At 44.4% G+C, this 24,363-nt stretch overlaps 1 protein-coding gene across 2 annotated transcripts; it reads left to right on the top strand.

Annotated features, from left to right (window-relative positions):
* Positions 1-1,311: 1,311 nt before the first annotated feature.
* LOC137351622 (uncharacterized) lies at positions 1,312-24,110 on the top strand. Of its 2 annotated transcripts, none has more exons than XR_010969529.1 (2): positions 1,312-1,720; positions 17,460-17,546. XR_010969529.1 is itself a non-coding variant. In XM_068016242.1 (2 exons), the coding sequence occupies exons 1-2, from the start codon at positions 1,469-1,471 to the stop codon at positions 22,894-22,896; spliced, it is 786 nt and encodes a 261-aa protein (XP_067872343.1). In that variant the 5' UTR covers positions 1,312-1,468; the 3' UTR covers positions 22,897-24,110. The 2 variants fall into 2 exon arrangements, 1 of the variants encoding a protein (XP_067872343.1); XM_068016242.1 differs by lacking the exon at positions 17,460-17,546 and adding an exon at positions 22,363-24,110.
* Positions 24,111-24,363: the final 253 nt, after the last annotated feature.

Here is a 24,363-nt window from a genome sequence, read left to right as displayed (position 1 = left end):
AGTACTGCACTGGAGCATCAGCCTAGATTCTTGTGCTCAAGTTTCTGGCATGTGACTTGAACCCATAACCTTCTGACTCAGAAACAAAAGTGCTACCAACTGAGCCAGGCTGACTCAGTGTTGTAAAAGTGCTAGAATTTTGCTGTGCATTAAGCATTCGTGCTGCAATCTTATGGCCTTAGTTTGTTTCAATCTAATGTGCTGTATCAGTACCACAGCTTCTGTGAATGGGAAAAATGACTACGCAGCCACATGCATTATAACATGGATTTCCTTTCAGCCTTTATTTTTTCTCTCTCGCTGATTCCAGCAGCAACAATAAGGGTGACAGCTGTGAGTGTGAAGATTAAACATACAGAGGAGGAGATGATGCAAATGAAATTTTTGAACAAATACAAGAGGTGAGTCACAGTATTTTTTTTGATAGTTTTGTTGGCTGCCAGGCTGAAAAGCAAAGACGGATAGCTGGCAGATGAGAGTGGAAAGGAAGCATTACCGAGGGCCATTGATAGAAAGAAACCTTGGGATATAGAATGAAATAAAAAGGAAATTATAAAAAAAAATTGCCCTCGGTGTAGGTATATGATGAACGTTAGCTTGTCTATTAAACTGATACCTGTGCTTGAATGATCCAGATTGAGAAGCTATGGTTTAAAGCATAAACAAAATCCAAATTCATGAATTTTTTAATAAAGTGTGACTTTATTGAATTTTTCAAGTCAAGGAGAATAAGAGCCAACCTGCTCAGAGTAGAAGTAAACCTACTTTATAGGCCGAGATTGTAGCTTGCCTGTAACATCAATAATTTACATCTAGTGATCAATTTACAGTGCGCAGGAGATTAAAACAATGGGCAGCAGCTAAGAGTTAACACTCCACCATCTATGAATTATTTGGCAGGAAGGGACAGGGAGGCAGAAGGATGAAGCCTATAACTCCTGGAATCATGGTTGATAGCGCAATACCAGTGGAGGAAATATATAATCACCGCTATAACATGAGCTGGCAGATTGGTAGAGAAGATCACAGGGGTGTGAAGGCTCGCAGGACAGGTTGGGTGGGGGTGGGGGTGGGGGTGGGGGGAGGTAGGTGTTGACAGAAGGAGGTTGTGTCCTACTCAGTACACATGGATAAAGTACCAATGATTATACTGATTTGCTACTCGTTGCACAATTTTGTCCTCTGGGAAGCACTCAGCCTGGACTTGGCAGTTCAAAAGTCCGTGGAACCAGCCATTCTTGACCTACATGTCCCGGAGCTTGGGGGTGTGGCCCCTCGGAGGGTTCCACGCTCGCAGATGCCAGGGAAGCCAGAGAGCAGCGTATGACACAGGTGTTCAGGCAGTGATAACCCTGAAACAGTGTAACACTCTGAGTCCCCAGGGGCTGTGAACCCAAAGAACAACATGGCACGCTAATGGGCGGGATTTTATCTGGGCAACGGGGGGTCTCGATGTCCAGAAAAAACAATGCCGAGAACCTCAGGTTGCCCTTTCTGTGGGAAGACCGCTGAATCAAATGCCAATTCGGCTCTTAACTGGACAGCGGTGGAGTTTCCACGGGATCAAGGACCCTGGCAATGGAAGTCTTTCCCTTTTAAAGCTGCCGGCCAATCAGATGCCGGCAGCTCTTTAACTGAGTATCACCACTGTGGAGGTAGTGGCTGCCGCCGGTGGAGCACCCACCCTTGGCCCAGGAGCAGCGCTGGACCCAGGCTACAGGTAGGTCAGGGTGGGAGGGGCCTCGCAGGGTGCGGGTCGTGGCGGAGGGGGGGGTTGGCAGCTAGGCCAAGGGGTGGCTCTCAGCAGGCGCCCCCCCCCCCCCCCACCCCTTCCCGATGCCAAGTCCCTCGTTCAGGCATTGTGCCTTTTAACAAGGGACACCCCCACCACCACCCCCACCCTGTGGAGCCGGCAAACAACCCGCACGGTTTTTCCTGCTGTGCTCCCCGTGTGGTGACAGGCCCGCTCGGGTAATTGTGGCGGTGGCAGGATGGGGCCCTTAATTGTGCATTAATTTCCCGGTTAAGGGCCTCAATTGGCAATGGGGTGAGAAAGCCATTCACTTAATTTCGAAGGAGGCGGGAAGGTGGCAGGGTCTCCCCACTAAAATGACCATTCCACCCGATTAGACGCTCTCCCCGCCTCCAAACCCGCGTGGGGGAGAGCATAAAATCCCCCCCCCCCCCACAATGTAACCAAACAATAGATATTTTATTCAGTACAAAATTGCAATTGAACTTACAATCAGCAATGACATCAATAAAGATTTTGTACAGTAATCAGCTTTATTAAACTGTTATCCAACAAATGGCAGCAGAAAAAAATGATTGAACAAGCTCTTATCGTGGTATGTGAAGGAATTTGGGGCCAACCATTGGCTGTGCCCTTTCTGAGGTTCCTGAACCACCTCTATGATCCCAGCAGTGTGTTCAGATTAATTTTCTGGTATATTTTAGAAGGCAGGCTTGCGAAACAGTGCACGTTGTGTCAAAAGTCATAGATTGCGCCATCCCAGGAAATTCTGCACTATATTCTTTAAGTCCCTCTTTATCTTATGAACGAATTATAAAAATCACATTTGCAACCATCAAACAATCTTTTTTGCACATTATGCACAGCATTTTTAAGAAAGTGTGACTGAAGAAGCTTTTCTATTTTTAATGTTTCAGGTACTGGTGCCATGAAAAAAACATGCATAGATTTCGAAATACATTAAACCTCAAGTAGAGATTTTTTAAAATTGCTATAAAACACCTGAAATAGTGGCCTGGAAATGCACCCATTTTTCAGGCAGAAATAGCGATTGTCCATACCTTTCTTGTTCTTTCTGAGCTCCAAGCTCTACCACCTCCCTACAATCTGAACAGTTGAAATCAAGACCCGTCAAATGATCTCCTTTTCTAACTAGTTTGTTCCTGGGACCTCAAGACTCAGCATTCCTTACTTCTCTCAGCCTGTTGTTCCTGGCAAGATCTTCAAGCTTTTAAAATGTAGGCTCTGGTTTACCAAATTGCTGCCTCCTGATTTACCTTGTCTTCGCTTTCACTCATCAATTATCTTGCTGTCCTCTCCTTTAGGTCTTGGCCCATCACAATGGGGGGGAGTCACATCACAATGTGTTACCAATTCTCTTTTAAGTTTTGTGGAACCCTAGTGTACCTTAGGTTCATTGGGGTCAGGTTATTTTGCAGGGTTGAGTTGGATTTTCAGCCTCTGCTGGGTAGTCTGCCTGAGGAGGGTGGTGAACAACAACTGCAGCAGGCTTTGGAGGCCTGCTCTGGATTAGCATGATCCCTCTGGGGCAGCTGAAGAGGGGCTGGAAAGAATGCCTAGCAACTATTAACAGTGGTACTAGCAGACAAACAGTAAACACATTAGTGTGACATTTCTGTTCCCTATCTCAGTGGTGGAATTAATGCAGTTCAGTTAAAATGGTTAACACAGTAACTATAATAGCCGACAAAAGAAAACTAAACCAATAGGTTAAGCATAATTCTGTTAGCATTATTTCTGGGTTTGCTTGAACTAATAATAATTTAAATCACAGTGTATATGTTCAATTTTCTAAAACAAATTATTACGGAACAGTGGAACAATCACCACTGGGGTCTCCTGCTCAGGGAGAGGCCAGGATAAAAGTTTCTCTGAGACGCGTGATGCTGGGAGGAGGAATTGAGCTTCACTTCTGAAAAACATCTATTTTTAAGACAAATACAGATGATTTTTTATTTGCTCTTTTAAAAGACATCAGGGCATGAGAAAATTCCATTAAGACTGCATTGTCCCAGGAAAAACAGGACAATTGGCAAGTATGCCAATTCTCAGTGGATAAGAATCCCCATAGAAGTGACCTCAGATTCCGCACAAAATGTGCACAAATTCAGCCAGCTCAGTCAAAGGCAGGATGCAGGATGGAGAACTAGTACACTAGTTCTAACACTAAACATGTAAGGAAACGTGGAGAAAGCCTAATCCTTGAATGTTCTAAGTTTTTTTAAGGGATATTTGGCTTCCAGATCTCGACTGGGACTAACCAAGGTTATGTTAACAGTGTTCATCTTCAAAGCACGGAGGCCTGTAGCAATTGTTTAAATAAAACTGGCAGAAGTCACAAGCAGACAGTCTTCATTTTAATGGAAAAAGAATTGAGGCTGGTACACCCCCAATTTCCTGATAGGTACAGTCAGTGATTGACACTCCCTCCTTCCCTCTTTCCTCCCTCTCTTTCCCTCTTGCCCCTCCCTCCACCTGGCAGTGGGATTTAGGATAATCATCCCTTTTGTTCACTCATAGACTGGCTAAGAAGTATGTTATGTATTTGGATGTAGCTAAATCTGGAGGATCCCTCCCTTTTTTCTGGTACAAGCCTGCGCACCTTGATCGTTGAAACTGTGTGGTGGTAAGGGTTGAAAGCTTTTCTGAGTTGCATTTGCTAACACTTTAACATAATGCTAGGCCCATGGGCAGCACTACCAGAAGCAAACATTTCCAGTTCTAGTTCGGTGACCTTTCATCAGAACTGGCAAAGGTTAGAAATGTAACAGGTTTTAAACAAGTAAAGCGGGGGTAGGGGGGGTGGTAAAGTAACAAAAGGGAAGGTGTGTGATTGGACAGAGGGCCAGAGAGATTAACTGACAAGGAGGTCATGGAGCAAAGGCAAAAAAGCTAATGGTGTGGTGAAAGACAAAGCATTCTCAGTTCTAAATTGGTCCCTAAGATGAGGGGATTGTCCTCCGATGAGAGGGTGAGCAAATTGGGCCTATACTCTCTGCAGTTTAGAAGAATGAGAGGCAATCTCATTGAAACATACAAGATTCTGAAGGGGCTGGACACTAAGAGATTGTTTCCGCTGGTCGGGTAATCTCAGTCTCAGAATAAGGGGACGATCATTTAGGACTGAGATGAGGAGAAATTACTTCACTCAAAGGGTCGTGAATCTTTGGAATTCTCTACCCCAGAGGGTTGTGGATGCTCCATCATTGAATACATTTAAGGCTGAGATATTCATATTTTTGGTTTCTCAGAGTATCAACGGATATGGCGAGTAGGCAGGAAAGTGGAGTTGAAATCTAAGATCAGCTGTGATCGTATTGAATGGCAGAGCAGGCTCGATGGGCCATATGGTCTACTCCTGCTCCTATTTCTTGTGTTCTTGTGTCCTTTAAGTGATTTAGTAAGTGTAACAGATCGAGAACGAGAGGGCACAGATATAAAGTATTTGGTAACAGAAACAAAAGTGACATGAGGAAAAACTTTTTCACGCAGCGAGTGGTTAAGGTCTGGAATGCGCTGCCTGAGAACGTGGTGGAGGCAGGTTCAATTGAAGCATTCAAAAGGGAATTAGACAGTTATATGAAAAGGAGGAATGTGCAGCGTTATGGGGAGAAGGCAGGGGAGTGGAACTGAGGGGGTTGCTCTTTTGGAGAGCCAGTGTGGGCACGGCCTCCTTCTACACTGTAAAGATTCTGTGATTCTGTGCTTCAGTTCCTGGAGCAGCTGAGACTGGGCATGAAATGCACAAAGTCAGATTCAACACATTTGTGTCCTGAGGCAGTGACATGAAAACCTAGATATTATGCAACCTAATGACCCCTATACACATCACATTACATGAAGTGTACAGAACAGAAAAGGGCCATTTGTCCCACCTGGTCTATACTGGCTATACTGTCAACATCCTAGGGGTTACCATTGACCAGAAACTGAACTGGAGTAGCCATATAAATACTGTGGCTACAAGAGCAGGTCAGAGGCTAGGAATCCTGCGGCGAGTAACTCACCTCCTGACTCCCCAAAGCCTATCCACCATCTACAAGGCACAAGTTAGGAATGTGATGGAATTCACTTGCCTGAATGGGTGCCGCTCCAACAACACTCAAGAAGCTCGACACCATCCAGGACAAAGCAGCCCGCTTGATTGGCGCCCCATCCACAAACATTCACTCTCTCCACCACCGACGCACAGTGGCAGCAGTGTGTACCAACTACAAGATGCACTACAGAAACGCACCAAGGCTCCTTAGACAGCACCTTCCAAACCCGCGACGTCTACCAACTAGGACAAGGGCAGCAAATGCATGGGGACACCACCACCTGCAAGTTACCCTCCAAGTCACACACCATCCTGACTTGGAACTATATCACTGTTCCTTCACTGGCGCTGGGTCAAAATCCAGGGACTCCCTTCCTAACAACACTGTGGGAGTACCTACCCCACATGGACTGCAGTGGTTCAAGAAGGCAGCTCACCACCACCTTCTCAAGGGCAATTAGGGTTGGGCAATAAATGCTGGCCTGGCCAGCGATGCCCACATCCCATGAATGAATAAAATTTTAAAAAGAGCTTACTCTCATCCTATCAGCTGAAGGCACAGCTGCCAATGCTGGAGCAATTAAAATCAGGAATGCTCAACACACCAAAGCATCACAGCCACTCATGCAATGCTCAAACTCCAAGCCAGGAGTTGGTCTACACAGTTCCTCCACTTCCGTGTGTAAATGTGGGATACCAGCATGATTTTAATATAAAAGAAGGCCTGTATTTAAAGGCCTTTAACAGCAGCTGTTGACCTTGCCTTTAATGCTGAAGAATAACAACTATTTCAGAGCCATTGCATTTGTAATGGCAAGATGCCAGTTCACTTTGCAAGTTTGCTTTGTGGAAGGGATGAAGCTCTTATCTTGAAGATAGTGTCAATATTATTTTACATGATTATCCGTTACTTTCAGTTAATCTTTATACCTAATGGATTCTCTCCCACCTGGAGAGGAACTTGATGTGGAAAAAAAATGGCTTAATACATCCGGTTAAACATTATCAAAAAGGAAGGGAATCTTCTGACTAAGCAGTTCCGTTGCACAAGGTATTTATTCTGAGATGTAATGACCTCAATATGGTTCCATTAAAAAGTGGCATAATGGTTAAGTTCTACAAACATGAAGTCGATGCTTCATTTACATGACTACAATTAGAAAAGCTGAAATAAAATATTACTTTTGAAAAGAAATAAAATTGAGCCATTGAAATGAAACTTGTAACCTTTTCTCCCCTTTCTAAAATTGTCACACTGATTTTCTGACTTTACCCATCCCTATAGTAACAATTCATACTTGAGCTAGTGTTCCACTGGTGATGGCAGCTTCCAGTACCTCAGCCAAGTGGCTATTCTTGTTTGTCCCTGGACACTGTCTGAGGCTGAAGCAGGCTGTTCGTAACCTTGCCCTCCTATTTAACCCTGAACTTCCGACCCCAGATCCTCTCCATCACCAAAACCACCTACTTCCACTCCCTAGTATTGCTGTTCTCACCCGCTCAGCCCATCTGCTGCTGAAACCCTCACTCATGCTGTTGTTACCTCCAAACTCGGCTGGCCAACCTTCCACCTTCAGCTGCCTAGGCCCTAAATTCTGGAATTCCCTCCCTAAACTACCTCACCCCTCTACCTCCCTTTCCTCCTTCAATCCTACCAAGCTTTTGATTAGCTACCCTAATATCTCCTTATGTGGCACAGTGCCAAATTTTGTTTGATAACACTCCTGTGAAACCCCTTGGAATGTTTTACTGCATTAATAGAGCTACATAAATGCAAGTTGTTTTTGTTGGGTGACAACCCTAACTAACATCTAGCACTTTTTGACCAGATGCTCCATTTTCAGTGGGGTTTCAGTAAAAGATGTGTACTGGGTTCCAAAAGCCTATTTTTTTAAATCTTGAAGCTCATTTCTTTCTCCACTAGTGATATGGAGGCATGAATACTCAAGCTTTCTAAGGTTTCAATGAAATAAACATCAGAACTGAAGTTGTAAGGCCACACTTTGCACTGCTCCAATCTGTGATCAAGGTAATACAAACATCATTATTGAAAGACATGATACATTCTGCATAGTGGCACTGTTGGGAAAGCAACCCAAGTGCGTGGGTGGAGGTGTGGGTGGAGGTCACTGTTTCAAGTACTCAGATCTCTAGTTTTTCCATTGATCCGCAGAAATAAAATGCTGTGCTAACCGAGGCTTAATATTTATAATAATATTGCAAATAATAAAAAAGTAACTCAACAAAGAACTTGCACAGGTATGACACATTTAATATAGGGGGAAATCTCCCAAGAAATGTCACAAAATGTGCAGTGAAGGCTGAGCAGCAGCAAAGAGCAGAATTAAAGGAGTTGACCAAAAACATGGTTTGAGGAGGTTTATTAGAAAGAAGCTTTTGAAGGTGGGGAGAGAGAGATGTCACAGGCTCAAGGGTTAGGAAGAGAATTTCAGAGTGCAGGGGTGTGTTGACTTGAAAGCTTTGCCACTGATGGAGAAACAAAGGAGTGGCAAGAGTACAGCAGATAAAAGAGTGGATAGTGTGAATGAGATACAGGACTGGAGGAGGTTGCAGAGATAAGATGAGGTGAGGCCATAGAGTGATACATGTAGTCAAGAAAAACTATATGCCAAATAAGGAATATTAATTAATTGGTTGGAAACTTACTTTAAGCTTTTAGTGGAAAATATCCTGCAGTTAACTTCTAAAGAACTGGCAGTCAAGGTGGCCACCACAATTTGCATCTGAAACACCTTTTCACATTCCAAGGCCCAACTGGAGACAGAGGTCTGAGGACACAGAACAATGGCTTGCCTAAGTGATTGAATTACCTAAGCTTGTATCATTGGCACAGCATTCATGACAATCCTAACATCTTCACTTTGAAAGAGCAAAACCCTCCAAGTAAATATTGGTATCCTGGGGCCTGGGGAGCCAATTCTGATCCTTGAATCTCATTAGAACATTCCAGAGAATACACTGAGGCAGTCATATGACCATCTGTCCATCTCTGTGAAATCTGTCAGTTTCCTTGAACAAAGGGAGTCAAACCAGTAACTCAGATTGTGCAGCAGCAGAAAGGGTGTGTGCTTCCCTCTCTCTCTCTTCCCCCAGATAACACCACAAGTTTGAAAACCGTCTGAGACTGTGGACCCTCCAAGCCTACAGATTGCTACAGACAGAGACCATGAGAAGAGAGCCATCTACGAGCCTGCCTCCAAGAAAGCCCTGAGCCAAGTGGGCCAGCCATAAAGTGCACTTTGGCCAGCCAAAGACTTCAAGCATACAACTTCAGCCGGAAGACCATCGAATCATCCAACCTCACAGACTGTGTATTTAATTTCCATTTATTTTGGACTCTAATCCAACCACAAAATCTACTTTTCACTCTGTAATCTATTTGTGTGTGCGTATGATTCCCGTGTGAATGTGTGCGTGAATGTGTAGCATATTTTGATTTTTTTTTAGATCGGGTTTATATTGTTAAGTATAATAAACTCACCTCTTTCTTGTTTAAACTCAAGAAAATCTGTCTGATTGGTCCTTTCACGATCACATTAAAGGTAAAAGTTAAAACACTCAATGAGGTGCTAAGAACGACCACTGTTTAAAAAAAGAATAAGCCCTGTTGCAGCCAAAGAAGAGGAAGGTCAAGAGTGGTGCCTGTGACCCCCTTCTCATCTGGCTGTAACAATGTGGACAGGAACTTTGAAATCAATACACTGAGGGATGGTGGAGGTTGTCAGAGGAAGGGATGATGGGTGAGAGAGGTAAGATGCTAGGGGCAGAGTTCTGAGAGTGAGTTGGTGCGTGTGGTTGGCATACGTCAGGAACCTAGCGAGGATTCCCTCTTCATAATGAGGCAACAGTTGGCTCATTTTAGGCTGTACTATGTTTTCAAAGTTTAAAGTTTTCTTACCTGATTTCCTTTACAGCTCCCCACTTAATCATGTAAGTTCCTAACCCTCAAGCACCTTTCCATCTCTCTTTTAAAATTATTTATGGAAGCAGCTTTCGCCACCTTTTCAGGTTGGGCATTCCAGATCACGACAAGACTGAGTGACAAATTTCTCTTCATCCCCCCCCTCTAGATCATTTACCAGTGATTTTAAATCTATGACCTCTGGTTATTGACAGAGGGAATAATTTTTCTCTACCTACTCTATCAAAACCTTATATCATCTTGAAAGCCTCTATTAGGTTGCCTTTTAACTTTCTCTGTGCCAAGGAGAAAAGTTCTAACTTTTCAAACCTATCCTGATAACTGAAGTCCCTCATCCCTGGTAACATCCTGGTAAAACCTCCTCTGTACCCTTTTTAAGGCTTTTACAGCTTTCTTCGTGTTAATTCAAAAATAATCTGAATTTCTAAAATTTTGGATGATGCTGATTGGGTTTTTAATAGTTGAGTTTAACAGTCCCAAGGAGCTGAAAATTGCAGCCAACGATTTTTGAATCCTTTCTTTAGACTCCTTTAGACACTTTCTCAAGCCAAAAGAATGGGCAGAGACAGTTTACTGTCAGTCATCTGGCAATGATGCTTTACAACTGGCTGACAGGAGACTTGTACTCCACATTTCTCCATCCCTGAGCACTATTGGACTAGTTGAGGCCTGAATGTTCTCAAGAAATTAATAACAACACAAGTACATAGTACATTGACGCCCTAAAAAGCTCTATTCACAAAACTCACCAGATGTTTGAGGTGTTTTTTATATTCACACCCAAACGCCATTCACTTATATAGGTCCACCCCGTGCTTCCAGCCAATTCTTTGAATAGTTTCTCTTTGACACCACAGTGGCCCTGCTGTCTCTTGGGGGCATTCATTTAGGAACTTTAACTGCAGTGTTAATGAGTTAGTGCAGATAGCTTCACTGCAAAAAGGACTTTGGCATTCCTTGTGCTGAGGTCACTGCACTCAGCAGCAAAGTTTGATTAAAAGGACACTCGCAGCTGCCGAGTTATTTGCGGCCTGAAAAGTAAGGAACAAACCCTGACAGCTTGCAGTAACTTTGGGTAAAAGGGAATCTGTCCAGCTTTTCATCCACAAAAAATGAACAGGAAGCAGAGCTTTGTGAGATGGAGCCAAGAGTTTTTTCATCGTCTAGTAAATGGGAGTGCACGTGTGTCACACTATGTGTTCATAGGGAGCAGTATTCTGGGATCTGCATCACCCCCCCCTCCCCCCCAACAATCACTCCCAGCCCTCACCCACTAACCCCTCAAACGCCGCAGACTGCTGTCAATGTTTGGGAATATGGAAATGGATTGAATACAATTGGCTGATTGAATAGATTTTTAAATGCACAGAGACATGGGGTAACCCATGGGGCAGACAAAAGAGTGATGAAATGGACTGGAAGATTGCAAGGAAGGGATGGAAAACAAACAAAAAAAGGGTCATGGAAGAGGAAGTGATTTGGTGCAGGAAGCAGGTGACGGAGATCACGGAGGCAACTCAAGCTGTGAACAGGGAGCTGAAAGGAAGAATATCCATTTGTGTTCAGGATGCTGAAGCAAATGATTAACAATAGCACAGTAAAAAGTGGTGGTGGTGAGAAAAGCAGTGAAAAGCCTCAAGCATCTACTACATAAGGCTCCACATCCTCTCTGTGAAAATATTGCCAGCAAGAGCTCAGTTATTAGCCTGGATCACTGCAAGAGGTGACAGTACAACAGTAAGACAAAATGGTAGAAATTACTGTCGGCAGTGAACAGAAGACTTGCATTCATATCCGTCTCTCAGAAATATTCCACTTCATATACAATGAATTATCATGACGTAGCAAACACAGCAATCATTTTACATGCAAAAACCTCCCAGAGAACTGCAAAGAGATGAGTGATCAGTTAATCTGTTTTGGGTTGAGGGAGAAACATTGGCCAGGAGAACACTCTGCTTCTTCAAATAGTGCCATGAGATGTTCTACCTTTTCCAGCAGACAGCAACTTAGTTTAATGTCCCATTGGAAAGATAGCATTTTGAACAATGCAGCACTCTCTGAATCCTACACAGATGTGTCAGTCTAGATTATGCACTCAAGTTCTGAAGCAGGATATAAACCCACAGCCTTCCGATTCAGAGGCAAGAATATTACCAAGTGAGCCATGCCAGCTTGTTTACTTTTAAATGGATTCATTCATGCCTCTGTTAAAATAGGAGAGGAGTTTGACACAAGTACAACAACATTACCAGCAGTCGTTTCTGCCCCATGATCCTTCAGCCATTATTTGTGGTGCAATGAAAGGGCCAAATGAAGGATCAGTGCTTCACTGTGGGTTGTGCAGGTATCACAAATTTATGCTTTGGAGTAGCTGATACTTTTCACATTTTATGATCCAACCCCTTGCAGTCAGGTTCAAGCACTGATTTTACTCTTTCACTGCCTGCCCACTTGCAGTTTACCATTTTCAAGCTTCAAATCCCTCACCCCTTCCAACCACTTCATGTTTGCTGCTTAATCTTCTTGTGATAGGGAACATAATGGAGCTGGGAATGGGCTGGCATCCTGATTACCAATGACGGAAACTAACCATTTTCATTGCTTTACAGAATATCTGTATAAGCTTGCCAATATTGTACACCCTATCTCACTATGAGAAGAAGGTTAATGGGCATATGGACGGAAAGGCAGGAGCAGCCAGCGGGTGGGCTGAGGAGGGTTTGAAGCTGACTTTTGACAAAGAGGGCAATATGAAATGGAGACCTGCTACAAAACTGGGGGAGGGGAATTTCAGAGAAAACACATAATGGGATGATGTCTGGGACATGGGATGGTGGGGGTGGAATCTCAGATTAGAGATGTGGAATGATTGGGGGAGAGGGTCTAAGAGGGAGAGGGAATCTATGGAGGTATAGCAGCAAATCTTGGAAGACAGGATTTTTAGATTTAGATTTTAGATTTAGATATACAGCACTGAAACAGGCCCTTTGGCCCACCGAGTCTGTGCCGACCATTTAACCACCCATTTATACTAATCCTACACTAATCCCATATTTCTACGACATCCTCACCTGTCCCTATATTCCCCTACCACCTACCTATACTAGGGGCAATTTATAATGGCCAATTTACCTATCAACCTGCAAGTCTTTTGGATTGTGGGAGGAAACCGGAGCACCCGGAGGAAACCCACGCAGGCACAGGGAGAACTTGCAAACTCCACACAGGCAGTACCCAGAATTGAACCCGGGTCCCTGGAGCTGTGAGGCTGCGGTGCTAACCACTGCGCCACTGTGCCGCCCCATGTTGCAGAGATGGTGGGGGGAGTGTAACTTCAACACCATGTGATAGTTTACCGCCAAAACTGTGACCCTGCCCTGACCCACAACCTCCTCGTGCAAAGGCTTTGATCCTCTGACCCGCAATGTCCCCCCCCCCCCCACCACACAGTGCTACAGTCACAACCCCGATTTCTCCCTCCCACCGCTCTGCTCCCCAGCACAAGCCTCCCACCCGGCAGGCAGCCAGCTTCCCAGCTTCCCAATCTGTCTGGCTGCTGGATGGGAATCGGAGAAAAAAATTTCAAATGAACTCCTTCCATTAAATTTGGAAGGACCACTACATTACCCACATTTCTGGATTTCCCAGCTACTATGACATCCCACCCCTGCTCTCCCCAGTGCCAGGGAGGGAAAATATACTCATGGAGTAGGAACAAGATCTTTTGTGGAGGCATGGAGGGGGTGCAGGTGGCAATCTTGTGATCATGTAGTGTGTGAGGATAGGGCAGGAGGCTGTCCTTCTGAATCTGCATCTTGCTAAAGGTCGTCAGCCAACTCATTAGGAATAATTGTTGATTCTTTATACACTTAAATGGGCATTGTCCCATAAAAAAAACTATCTACCATTTCATAGAATCATGTAGTACAGCAAACAGCCATTCAGCCCATGCTGTTTCCCCATAGCCCTGCAAAGATTTCTATTTCAGGTATTTATCCAATTCCCTTTTGAAAGTTAATATTGAATCTACTTCTGCTACCCTTTCAGGCACTGTCAGTTCCCCATCCCTTTTATACCAGTGGCAGGAGATCAAGAATCAAACTGCTTTCTAAAAAGTGAACATCTGACATCAGACATACAGGAAAATTGTGCCTCATATTACACAAATGACATCTCTTCCCCTTCCCAGAAAATACAGAGCAACTCTGTCCTATACTGGCACAAAGCAATGGCAGTACAGTAGCAGTGCTCCAGCGTCCACATAATTCGCAACTGCTATGCTCATGAATGTTTAATTCAACTTATCACCAAGTGCTCTTTACTGCTCAAATACTATTAGAGTAAGCAAGACGATTAGATTTGAAATGTTTTAATCGCATGATACTCTTGCTCTCTGAAAAGAGGTCTGAGAAGAAATACACTGGGGAACGAGAGTGGGAACAAAGATGAAAAGTAAACACTGATGTGGGTTACTGTTATTTTGTTTGGAACTCCATTATTAAGTATTGCCTGAAGTTTTAGATTCCTACAATGTATATAGTCAAGTCCTGACTGCAAAGAGTTTTGCTGTTGAGAAGCAGGCTAGAGTAACATGTGTACAGTCAGTTGGAATACTTTCATTTTGCAGATGCATCACTTTAATATCTGATAGGAGTTTAAGAATACAAGTTAGAAAAATGGACCTTATCAATTAAGTTGGGGTGTTCAGCCTTGAAATTAGCACAACCACGACCAAGGTAATGGTGATTGGTGAAGAGAATACAAAGATCATAGAGGAATAGCAAGATAGAACAGAATATTTATCTTGGCAGTGTAGCCATAGCAAAACAGAGAAGTTGATCGCAAAGTGCAAGTACAAACGACAAAAAATGGGAACTGCCTCTTGACATTGCAAATGTTTTGGAGAATCAGAAGTCGCACAGCTTGTTTTCTTTAAATTATGCAGGAGAAAGTCTGCAGCTGAAAATTACTTTGGGAGGGAATCCAGACCCTTTCCCCCCATCACTTTTATTTGAGAAGGATACTGGGCATTACTTGGTAAGGACAAGTATCAGATGTGGAACTCAGACAACATGTAGTCCAGCTGCTTGTTAATCAGACTATCCGGTACATTGTGTGATTGTGGCCATATTATTAGACTACTCAATTCATGGGTTAATATGCCAAATATAGAAATCAGCAGTGAAGAAAGAGTTAGGAGATAATTTGACCAAAGGCCATGGAGTGTGACCTAGACAAAAATGGGAATCAGCTGGAAGAGAAGCGAAAAGAATCTATCAGGAAAGCCTGTGGCAATTTTACTGACTTTCCACAAGTGCTGGGCCCTGGTAGGTGAAAGGCTATTAAGTTTTCTCCTTATATACACACCCCATCAAGCTGCCTGGTATTTGTGGCAGGGCTCCGTGACTGACTGACTGCTGAGAAAAGCTTTAACCTTTTGATAATCTGCCTGAAAAAATGCAAATGGCATTTGACTGGCGACTGTAGGCTTTTAAAGCCAACGCAGGAAGGTGTTGAATGAAAGAATGAGGTTGGGAAATTAGTTGCAGCGTGCATGTGTCCTGCGTGATCCAAAGAAAAATGCAGCAAAGCTCAGAGAAGATTCCTTATCTGGAAATCTTTTAAGTGGCCTTTACCCTATCTATTTTTGTCCGTCTTGTCTCAGGAACGTGACATTCATGCATTGCTCCTCCCTTATACTCTTCAGACAGTGGCTGGTCATGATGGGTTCAGTGGATTAATTTCTGTAACAGTGAAAATATAGTGAAGCGTGGGGGAAGGAGAAGTAGAGAGGCTATCTCCCCACATTTACTTTACAGAAACAAGCTCCATTAATCTGACAGCACATTCATAGACTTACATCTCCATGGCTGTAATGATGCCATCATTTCTCCAAACCACAGGGTGCTTATATTGAGGAGTGCAGTCATTGGAGAGAGCTCCATGTGTCTGCAATCTACTAACCTTTGTATTTGTAATACAAAGCACCTTTAGGAAAAAGCAAGACTTGCACTTATATAGCTCCTTTCACTACCCTGAGATATCCTAAAGTGTTTTACAGCCAATGAACTTTTGAAGTGTCGTCGCTGTTGTAATGTAGGAAACGCGGCAGCCAATTTATTCACAGCAAGCTCCCACAAACAGCAATGTGATAATGACCAGATATTCTGTTTTAGTGATGTTGGTTGAGGGATAAATATTGGCCGGAACACCAGGGAGAACTCCCCTGATCTTCTTTATAATATTGCCGTGGAATCTTTTAACACCACCTGAGATGGCAAATGAGGTGTCACCCAAAAGACAGCACCTTCAACCATGACTCTCTCGGCACTGCACTAGAATGTCAGTTTATAGTTTATTCTCAAGTCACTGGAGTGGGGAAATCCTATAAAGGCCTGAACAAACTGAACAGATTTATGACCACAGCTGATTATTCTACTTAACATTTCGGAATCATGTGCACTCAACATTTCTTATTTGACTTGCCCCTCACCAAAAAAAACTCCTCTCATTTGCATTTGCCTTTTAATTAAAATATAATTTATTGGTTGAGAATACAGGTGAATTAATTTGAGAAGAAATTCACATGATTGATAAACTATTTATTCTCTGCAAAGTTCTGCATATGACTTTATATGATTAAAATGTAATGTTTATTTTAAATAACCGTTAACACTGTCAGTGCTTCCATTATTATACGCTGGGAATGCTATTAGCTTAGCTTGGAGTTTGATATTCCTGCAGGATTTTTGAGCAATTAGTGCTGGTAACAGTTACCAGCATGGAAAATGGCTTCCAATCTCTTATTAGAAGCCTGCAGCATTTCTGTTGAGAAGTTGAAATTGGATAGGCTTTTATATTCTTCAGCCTATTTAGCATTCCCCTTCCTCTCTTGAAGACTCAAGTTGGGGTATGATTCCATGGACAATAATAATTCTAGGAAACTTCACTTAAGAAGTCAATCTTCATGTGTGAACTTAGACAATGAGGGCAGATCTTTCCTTCTGGGGGCAGGAAACAGATGTCGGGACTGTTTGCGGGTCCTGATCCCGCCCCAGGCTGAAGTGTTCATAACCCCTGATTTTCATGGGGCTGGACTGTTAATTAGATGGAGCGTGGGTTGGGCGGTCAATGAGCAGCTGCAGGGGACTGGGAAGGAGGCAGGACAGAAAGAGAGTGGGCCTGATTTTAACCGAACACAGCAACCGTTTCACTGAATCAATTGCTGGGGTACTGTAACTGATGGAGCAGGAGGGGCAGAGGGCTGGAACCCGGGGCAGGACTGCCCCTCGCTTCTTGGATGTCAACCTGGAGGTCCTCCTGGAGGCAGTGAGGGAGAGAAGGGAGAAAGCCACCCACCCAAGCAGACCTGGATCGAGGAGGCAGAAGCAGTGAGCAGACGGAGTATAGTCAGGAGGACTTGAGTCCTGGACCAAAAGAGGTTCAATTAACTTCTTCATTCTGGCAAGGTGAGTGCAATGCCAGACTCTCAGGTCAGACCTCTGGATATTCAAACTCCAGCAGACATACCAGCTGAGGAGCCTGAGGGCAGATGCTGCTACTGAACGTGGGAGGAAAGTGTGTCCAAGGCACTTACTTGACCCCTGAGCAGGTTTCAGAGCCATAGTCTGTTGAGGAGCACTGATTCATGCGGCTTCTTATGAAAATAAGCCTTGCTTCTTTTTCTTTTGTCCTTGCAGGAGAAACAGGCCCATGATGCCCACAATGGGGCCCAGGCAGGAAGTGGGGTTACCATCTTGCATATCATCACCAGCATGGAAGAGGGAACGATGGAGATCGCCAGGGTTGCTGACCATGAGCAAATTGGGGAACGCAAGATGGGCATCCCTGTGGGAGAGGGTGAATCAAAAATGGAATATGTAGATTAGGGGTGTGCATTGCACTCCAGTCCGTCGAGCAGCATGCCAAAGACTAAACTGAATTGGGAAGCCTCAGCATTGCAGAGGCCTCTGCTCTCCAATGCTAGTTCTCGAAATCCTCTTTTGTCTCCTGCAGGTTCTGATGTGAAGGCACAAAGACTCATTCTTGCACCATCATCGGGTCAAGTGCTGACAGAGCAGACCTCAGCAAGCACTGTCACACCTTACAAGTGTCATGAGATTCTTTGTGTTATTTTAAGCAATACAATGAAGTACGTGGATTCCAGTTCCTTGAAGATCTATAGAAGGTTTATTAACAGCTAAACTAGTGCATACAATATAGAGTAAACTATATACAGAACCTTTGTCCAGGGTGTTAAATGCAGAGAGTCTAAAGCTTCCAGTCAGATGACCTCATCCTGGTATTTAGCTCATTAGCTTACTGAGTTGTTAAAGGGACATCACTCTTAAAACGATCATACAACAACAAGCGCACCCTCCACCAGCGCAGATACAATCACCACAATGGGTCCTCATGTGTGAATAGAAAGTGTGGCACATCACGAGTATGCAGGAGGGGGTGACAGAGGCAGAGACAACTGTGGGCAGTCCCCTTCGGAGGATGGAAGACTGTGACAGCCCTACTCAGCTGGGCACAGATGCAGGGCCTCAGAAGTCACAGGAAAGGAGGCTCTACCTAGACCAGTAGCAACAGATGTGCTCCCACATGTTGGGGTTCTGAGGCAGTGCGGGGTCATGGGTGGAGAATGGAGGTGCCAACCTAGCTCATGCATGTCACAAAGGCTCAGAGTTTAAGCACATGAGCTCCTCCATTTAGAGAGTGGCCAACCTCCTCCTCCTCCACATCCTGCTCCCCCTCTTCCTCTGTTGAGCTGTGTCCATCCAGTCCTTCACTCTTCTCAATGTCCATATCTCGCTGGGGGGTCATGTGATGGAGAGCACAGCAGACCACCACAATGCGCCAGACCCTTGCAGGAATGTACTGCAGGCCATCATCCGACCGACCAGCCATCAAAACCACCTCTTCAGAAGCCCAATGGCCTGCTCAATGGTTGTCCTAGAGAGCAGATGGTTTCAGTTCTGTCTTGGGCTCTTATAGACGGGTGAGTAGCCACCTTGTCCCCTAGAATTTATCCATGTAGAGCTGCAGCAGCCTGGGCTGGCAGAGGATGAAGGAGCCATGGCAGCTGCCAGGAAAGCAAGCGCACACATGCAGGAAGCTCTTATCGTCGCAGAGCAGCGGAACATTGAGGGAGTGGAAGCTCTTCTTGTTGAAGAATCTCACTGGGCACCCAGTTGGTGCCTTTATGGCCACACGGGTACAATCAATGATGCCCTGCCCCTGGGCAAATCTAGTGTTGGAGGTGAAACCCACTGCCCTTTTCTGCCTGTGAAGCACCATCTGTCAGGAATTGAATGCAGTGCCCAGCTTTCTCAAATAATATATCAGTGACCTGCGAGATGCAGTGGTGTGCAGCCGTTTGCGAGACACCACCAAGGTCTGCAGCCAATCCTTGGAAGGAGCCAGAGGCAAAGAAGTTCAACGCCACAGTGACTTTGACGGCGACTGGCATGGCATGGAGAGCAGGGCTGCGAGAGATGAGGTTTTTCGTGACCAGGGCACAAATCTCAGAGACACAGTCTCCTGCAGCACTGGTTCTTGGTCATCTCAAGGTAACTCTGTCTTTGACAGTAGATCCTATTCTGAGGATGTAGCTTCCATTGCCTTCCTGCCCCTTGTCCCTCACCTCTGCCCTCCTGATGCCTGGGGCTCTGCTCTACCAGCGAAGGATCTTGCCCCTCATCGACATTGGACCTGAAATCTGATAGCTGTGCTCCTATTGCCAGCTGTTCCCTTCCTAGTGTTCAGGTGGAATCCCAATTGTGTTTGGAAGCCCCGACTCCTTCATTTTGGGAAGTTAAACCAGGGCAGGACATATACAGTGAATGGCAGGGCCCTGGGGAGTGTTGTTGAGCAGAGAGACCTTGGGGTGCAAGTACATAGTTCCCTGAAAGTGGCAACACAGGTAGACAGGGTGGTGAAGAAGGCGTATGGCCTGCTTGCCTTCATTGGTCGAGGCATTGAGTACAAGAGTTGGGACGTCATGTTACAGTTGTACATGATGTTGGTTAGGCCGCATTTGGAGTACTGTGTGCAATTCTGGTCGCCGCACTACAGGAAAGATGTGATTAAGCTAGAGAGGGTGCAGAAAAGATTCACAAGGATGTTGCCTGGTTTGGAGGGCTTGAGTTATAAAGAGAGATTGGATAGGCTCGGTCTATTTTCCCTGGAGCAAAGGAAGCTGAGAGGGGACATGATAGAGGTATATAAAATTATGAGAGGCATAGATAGGGTAGATAGCCAGAGTTTGTTTACCATGGTAGGGGTGACTAAAACTAGAGGGCATAGATTTAAGGTGAGAGGGAGGATGTTTAAAGGCGATCAAAGGGGTAAATTTTTCACACAAAGAATAGTGGGTATCTGGAATGAGCTGCCTGAGGAGGTGGTGGAGGCAGGAACAGTAGTGATATTTAAGAGGCATCTGGACAGGTACTTGAATGAGCAAGGCAGAGAGGGATATGGAATGAATGCAGGCAGATGGGATTAGATAGACATCATGGTCGGCATGGATGCGGTGGGCCGAAGGGCCTGTTTCTATGTTGTACGACTCTATGACTCTATGTTCTTGCGGTGCCAGGAGGGTGACGATCCCCTGCACTGCCCGAGCACTTACTGAGCATTCCCCTCGCAACCTGCACTGACTCAATGGCACCCTCTGAGCTGTTCTCCCTTTTATGTGTCGACCTAATTTGTTGGGGCAGCCATAACTGGCTACCTGCTGTGTATCCGCCTCTGTTCACCTGGTCTGCCCCAGACCCAACTCGCAGTCTGTGCGCCTGCACAAAAATCTCAACAAGGCCCTCAACGAGCTCTAAATGAGCTCTTTAACGACCTCAGTTCCACTTATTAATGGATTGGGCACATTTTCGGGACTGTCCTCCTCCCGCCCTGATGAAATCTGCTGGCGACAGGAAATTGTCATGCCGGCCAATGCCGCTTTTTTCATCCCCAGCCTGCCTCCATTCCTGCTCCTGCCAGTACCTAAAAGTCCAGCCTTGGGCTCAGAAGGCTATTCAGTGGGGGAGTCTATCACAACTTCTCTTGACCTTACCCCTGCACCCACTCAGTCAGTGTCCACTCACATACTTTCCAAGAGTGGCAGTAGTCATTGGACAGCAATTAGGAATCGGAACCCAGCTGATCTTTCCTTTCCCAGATCGAGGATCTCACATGGACCCTTTGTTATCCCTGTGGCTCAGTAGCACACCAGTTATACCTGTGGAGGCATCTGCTCCATTGGAGTTTGGTGGAAACTTGGGGTCAAGATAAAAACAATTTAATCCATACAAGCAACTGGAGATTCAATAACATTTTTTCACTGCTTGCGCCGTTCACCATACATGGACATTCACAGTCAAAAACACGAGTGGCAGGGAAGTTACTTCTTGGTATTTATTAATACAACCTCAAAAGCAGCACCAGAGTAGTCCAGGTATAATTCTTACTTTGACCTTAATGCTCTACTTATAGGGAAGTACTTACCTTCTACTCAGTACATCCCCAACAGCTGTTTCTCATGTGTTATTTCATCCCCAATTAAAGTACTCATAGAATGGAACAGTTTATAACAAGTAAGTGTTAACACTTAATTACGTAGTAATCTAAATGCAGTGGAATCGTCAACTTTTGAGATGAACCCAAACTGTGGGAATGGAACCCTTGGATGACTAATTTCAGCTGTACTACGCAATGACTGAATCAGCTCTCAAACCAGCCAGCATCCACATTCTGATGTGTAATTACATCTTTGCAAACCTATTATGAATTTGAACAAACCAGAACCAATGAAAACCAAATGTATGGTGTTTTCCTAATGGGTTTGCCCTGAAACTGCCACCAATATAATTCTACACATTTACAGAAATCTGATTTGATGGATTGAAAACCAAAAGTAGAAAAGCCCAGATTCCAAAATGGAACTCTGTATAATTGAGGTTTAAGAGTGAACTCTCCTTTATTGACCAAACAGTTTGTAGAATTGCGTGTAGATGTGACTGCTTAATCCAGGTACTGCTGATTCTCCTCAAATATATTGCCAATCTGCCATATTTCATTAGTGCCAGACAGCATGTCAGCAGATTGGGGGGGAAAAGAGTAGTTAAATTTGCTTGGCCAAGTCCTTTACGAAAGATTTGGTTTCAAATACAATCCAAAATTCATGAGGTTGGTTTTCCAGTTCTTCCCCACCCTAAACCTCAGTCAGGCGGATCTCAAGGGCAGAAGGAGTCCCAGGCTGAACAGTCAATGTAATCTTGAATGTCTTTTGAGTACATGTGGAGGGGGCGTCAGAAGGTTGCTTAATTGAAGATGTGCTAGGTTTGCAATTTAAGACAGAGGTGGAAAAGGTTTTGGATTTATAGGCCTGTAATAAAAGTTAACTTTGTTGATCTTCCCAAATTTATCTAGCTTGCCATCTACTTAAAGGGGCATTGCTTCTGCAAGAGTACTGACAGGCTCAATTCATGCAACATCATTTAAGCAGTTTGTTGTCAATCTTTTAATTAAATTATAATAAAAGATCATTCATACCAGGAGGTAAATTGTGTTGTAGTAATAGTTTTTATCTCTTACTTATGTCAGCGACGTCTCAATTCATTCCATCTTCGCTGCCTCTGGAGAATCCTTGGCATCAGGTGGCAGGACCGTACCTCCAACACAGAAGTCCTCGAGGCGGCCAGCATCCCCAGCGAAAACACCCTACTGAGCCAGCGGCGCTTGAGTTGGCTTGGCCATGTGAGCCGCATGGAAGATGGCAGGATCCCCAAGGACGCACTGTACAGCGAGCTCGTCACTGGTATCAGACCCACCGGCCGTCCATCTCTCTGCTTTAAAGACGTCTGCAAACGCGACATGAAGTCCTGTGACATTGATCACAAGTCGTGGGAGTCAGTTGCCAGCGATCGCCAGAGCTGGCGGGCAGACATAAAGGCGGGGCTAAAGTGTGGCGAGTCAAAGAGACTTAGCAGTTGGCAGGAAAAAAGACAGAAGCGCAAGGGGAGAGCCAACTGTGTAACAGCCCTGACAACCAATTTTATCTGCAGCACCTGTGGAAGAGTCTGTCACTCTAGAATTGGCCTTTATAGCCACTCCAGGCGCTGCTTCACAAACCACTGACCACCTCCAGGCGCTTACCCATTGTCTCTCGAGGCAAGGAGGCCAAAGAACATACATGTCATAATATGCTTCACAGTCAGAAATGTGGGTAACATTGGAGGCAACAATGTTATTTCAAGGCATAAATGGCCCTATGTAGCTCAAATGCAAAGTCTGGCAATTTGTGGCATTGAACTCCATGTATTTGTACTGCCAAAGCAGCTGTGTTTTACATCACGCAGAAGAGGAACAGCCCTACACAAGTATTGCAACCAACAAGTGAAGTTAAGATATTTCAAAGGTCCTTATTTTAAAGAATAATGACAGTAAATTGATAAATCTGCATTCCCCCCACTCACCACCACCCCACCCCCTCCCACCCCACCCCACTCCACCAACAAGGCTTAAAGCTAGATTCAAATTGGCATGCCTATGCCACGTTTTGTTGTACTATGCAACAACCCAACAGATGATGAATGTGCCATCAGGAAGGATTGTTAAACTGAAAATGGGCACTTCTCAAAATGGTGAACCAACCATGAATACTCTCAAACTTCCTGCAACAATGTAGAGACATAGTCAACCATTAAAGAATGCATAACGTGGAAAACCAAGAGTGGAGCAAATGACAGAAATTTTTTTTTTTTACAAAATAAAACTATTGTTTTGGCCTTTAACAGCACTTAATTATTGTTTGGTTTATGACTGAAAAAAATCGGGAGAATTTATATGCTGGGGTTAGGCATTGCATATAAAAAGGATATAGAAGCACTGAAAAAAGTGCAGAAAGATTTACAAAGTTGATTCCAGAACTGAAAGGGTACAAGTATCGGGAAAGGCTGAACAAGCTGGGGCTCTTTTCTCTAGACTGAGCGTTGATCTGACAGAGATCTTTAACATTATGAAGGGGTTCGTTAGGGTAGATGTACAGAAGAAGTTTCCACTCCTGGGCATTCCAGACTAAGAGCCATAAATACAAGGTAGTCACTAATAAATCCAATAAGGAATTCAGGAGAAACTTCTTTGCTCCGAGAGTGATGAGAAAATAGAACTCACTGCCGTGTAGAGCGGTGGAGGCAAATATCATAGATGCATTTAAGGGGAAGTTCAATAAGTACATGAGCGGGAAAGAAATAGAAGGAAAAGTCAATAGGATGAGATGAAATAAATAGAGTGGGAGGAAGCTTGCATGGCCATAAATATTGGCTTAGACGAGTTAGACCGAATGACCTGTTTCTGTGCTGTAAATTTTATGTAATTCTATGTTATAGTTGGGTGCTTGAGTTCTCAGTTCTGGAAGAACTCTGAGAACTTGGCCTTATCTGCACCTTTGTACCTATGCCTGTGAAAGCACAGATCAGCAATTTCTTCATATTTTAAATCAATTTCAAGTAGTAACATTTTCATACACATCTGTAATTAGAATTGACCCCATTGGCATCAGCAGGACCAATTATGACAGAACCACGGGGCTCCAGACTGAGCTGT

This window comes from Heterodontus francisci, chromosome 36, assembly GCF_036365525.1.
Source record: "Heterodontus francisci isolate sHetFra1 chromosome 36, sHetFra1.hap1, whole genome shotgun sequence".
NCBI lineage: Eukaryota > Metazoa > Chordata > Chondrichthyes > Heterodontiformes > Heterodontidae > Heterodontus > Heterodontus francisci.
Note: the sequence above shows the minus strand (reverse complement) of the source record. Positions and strands in the feature narration are given on the sequence as shown.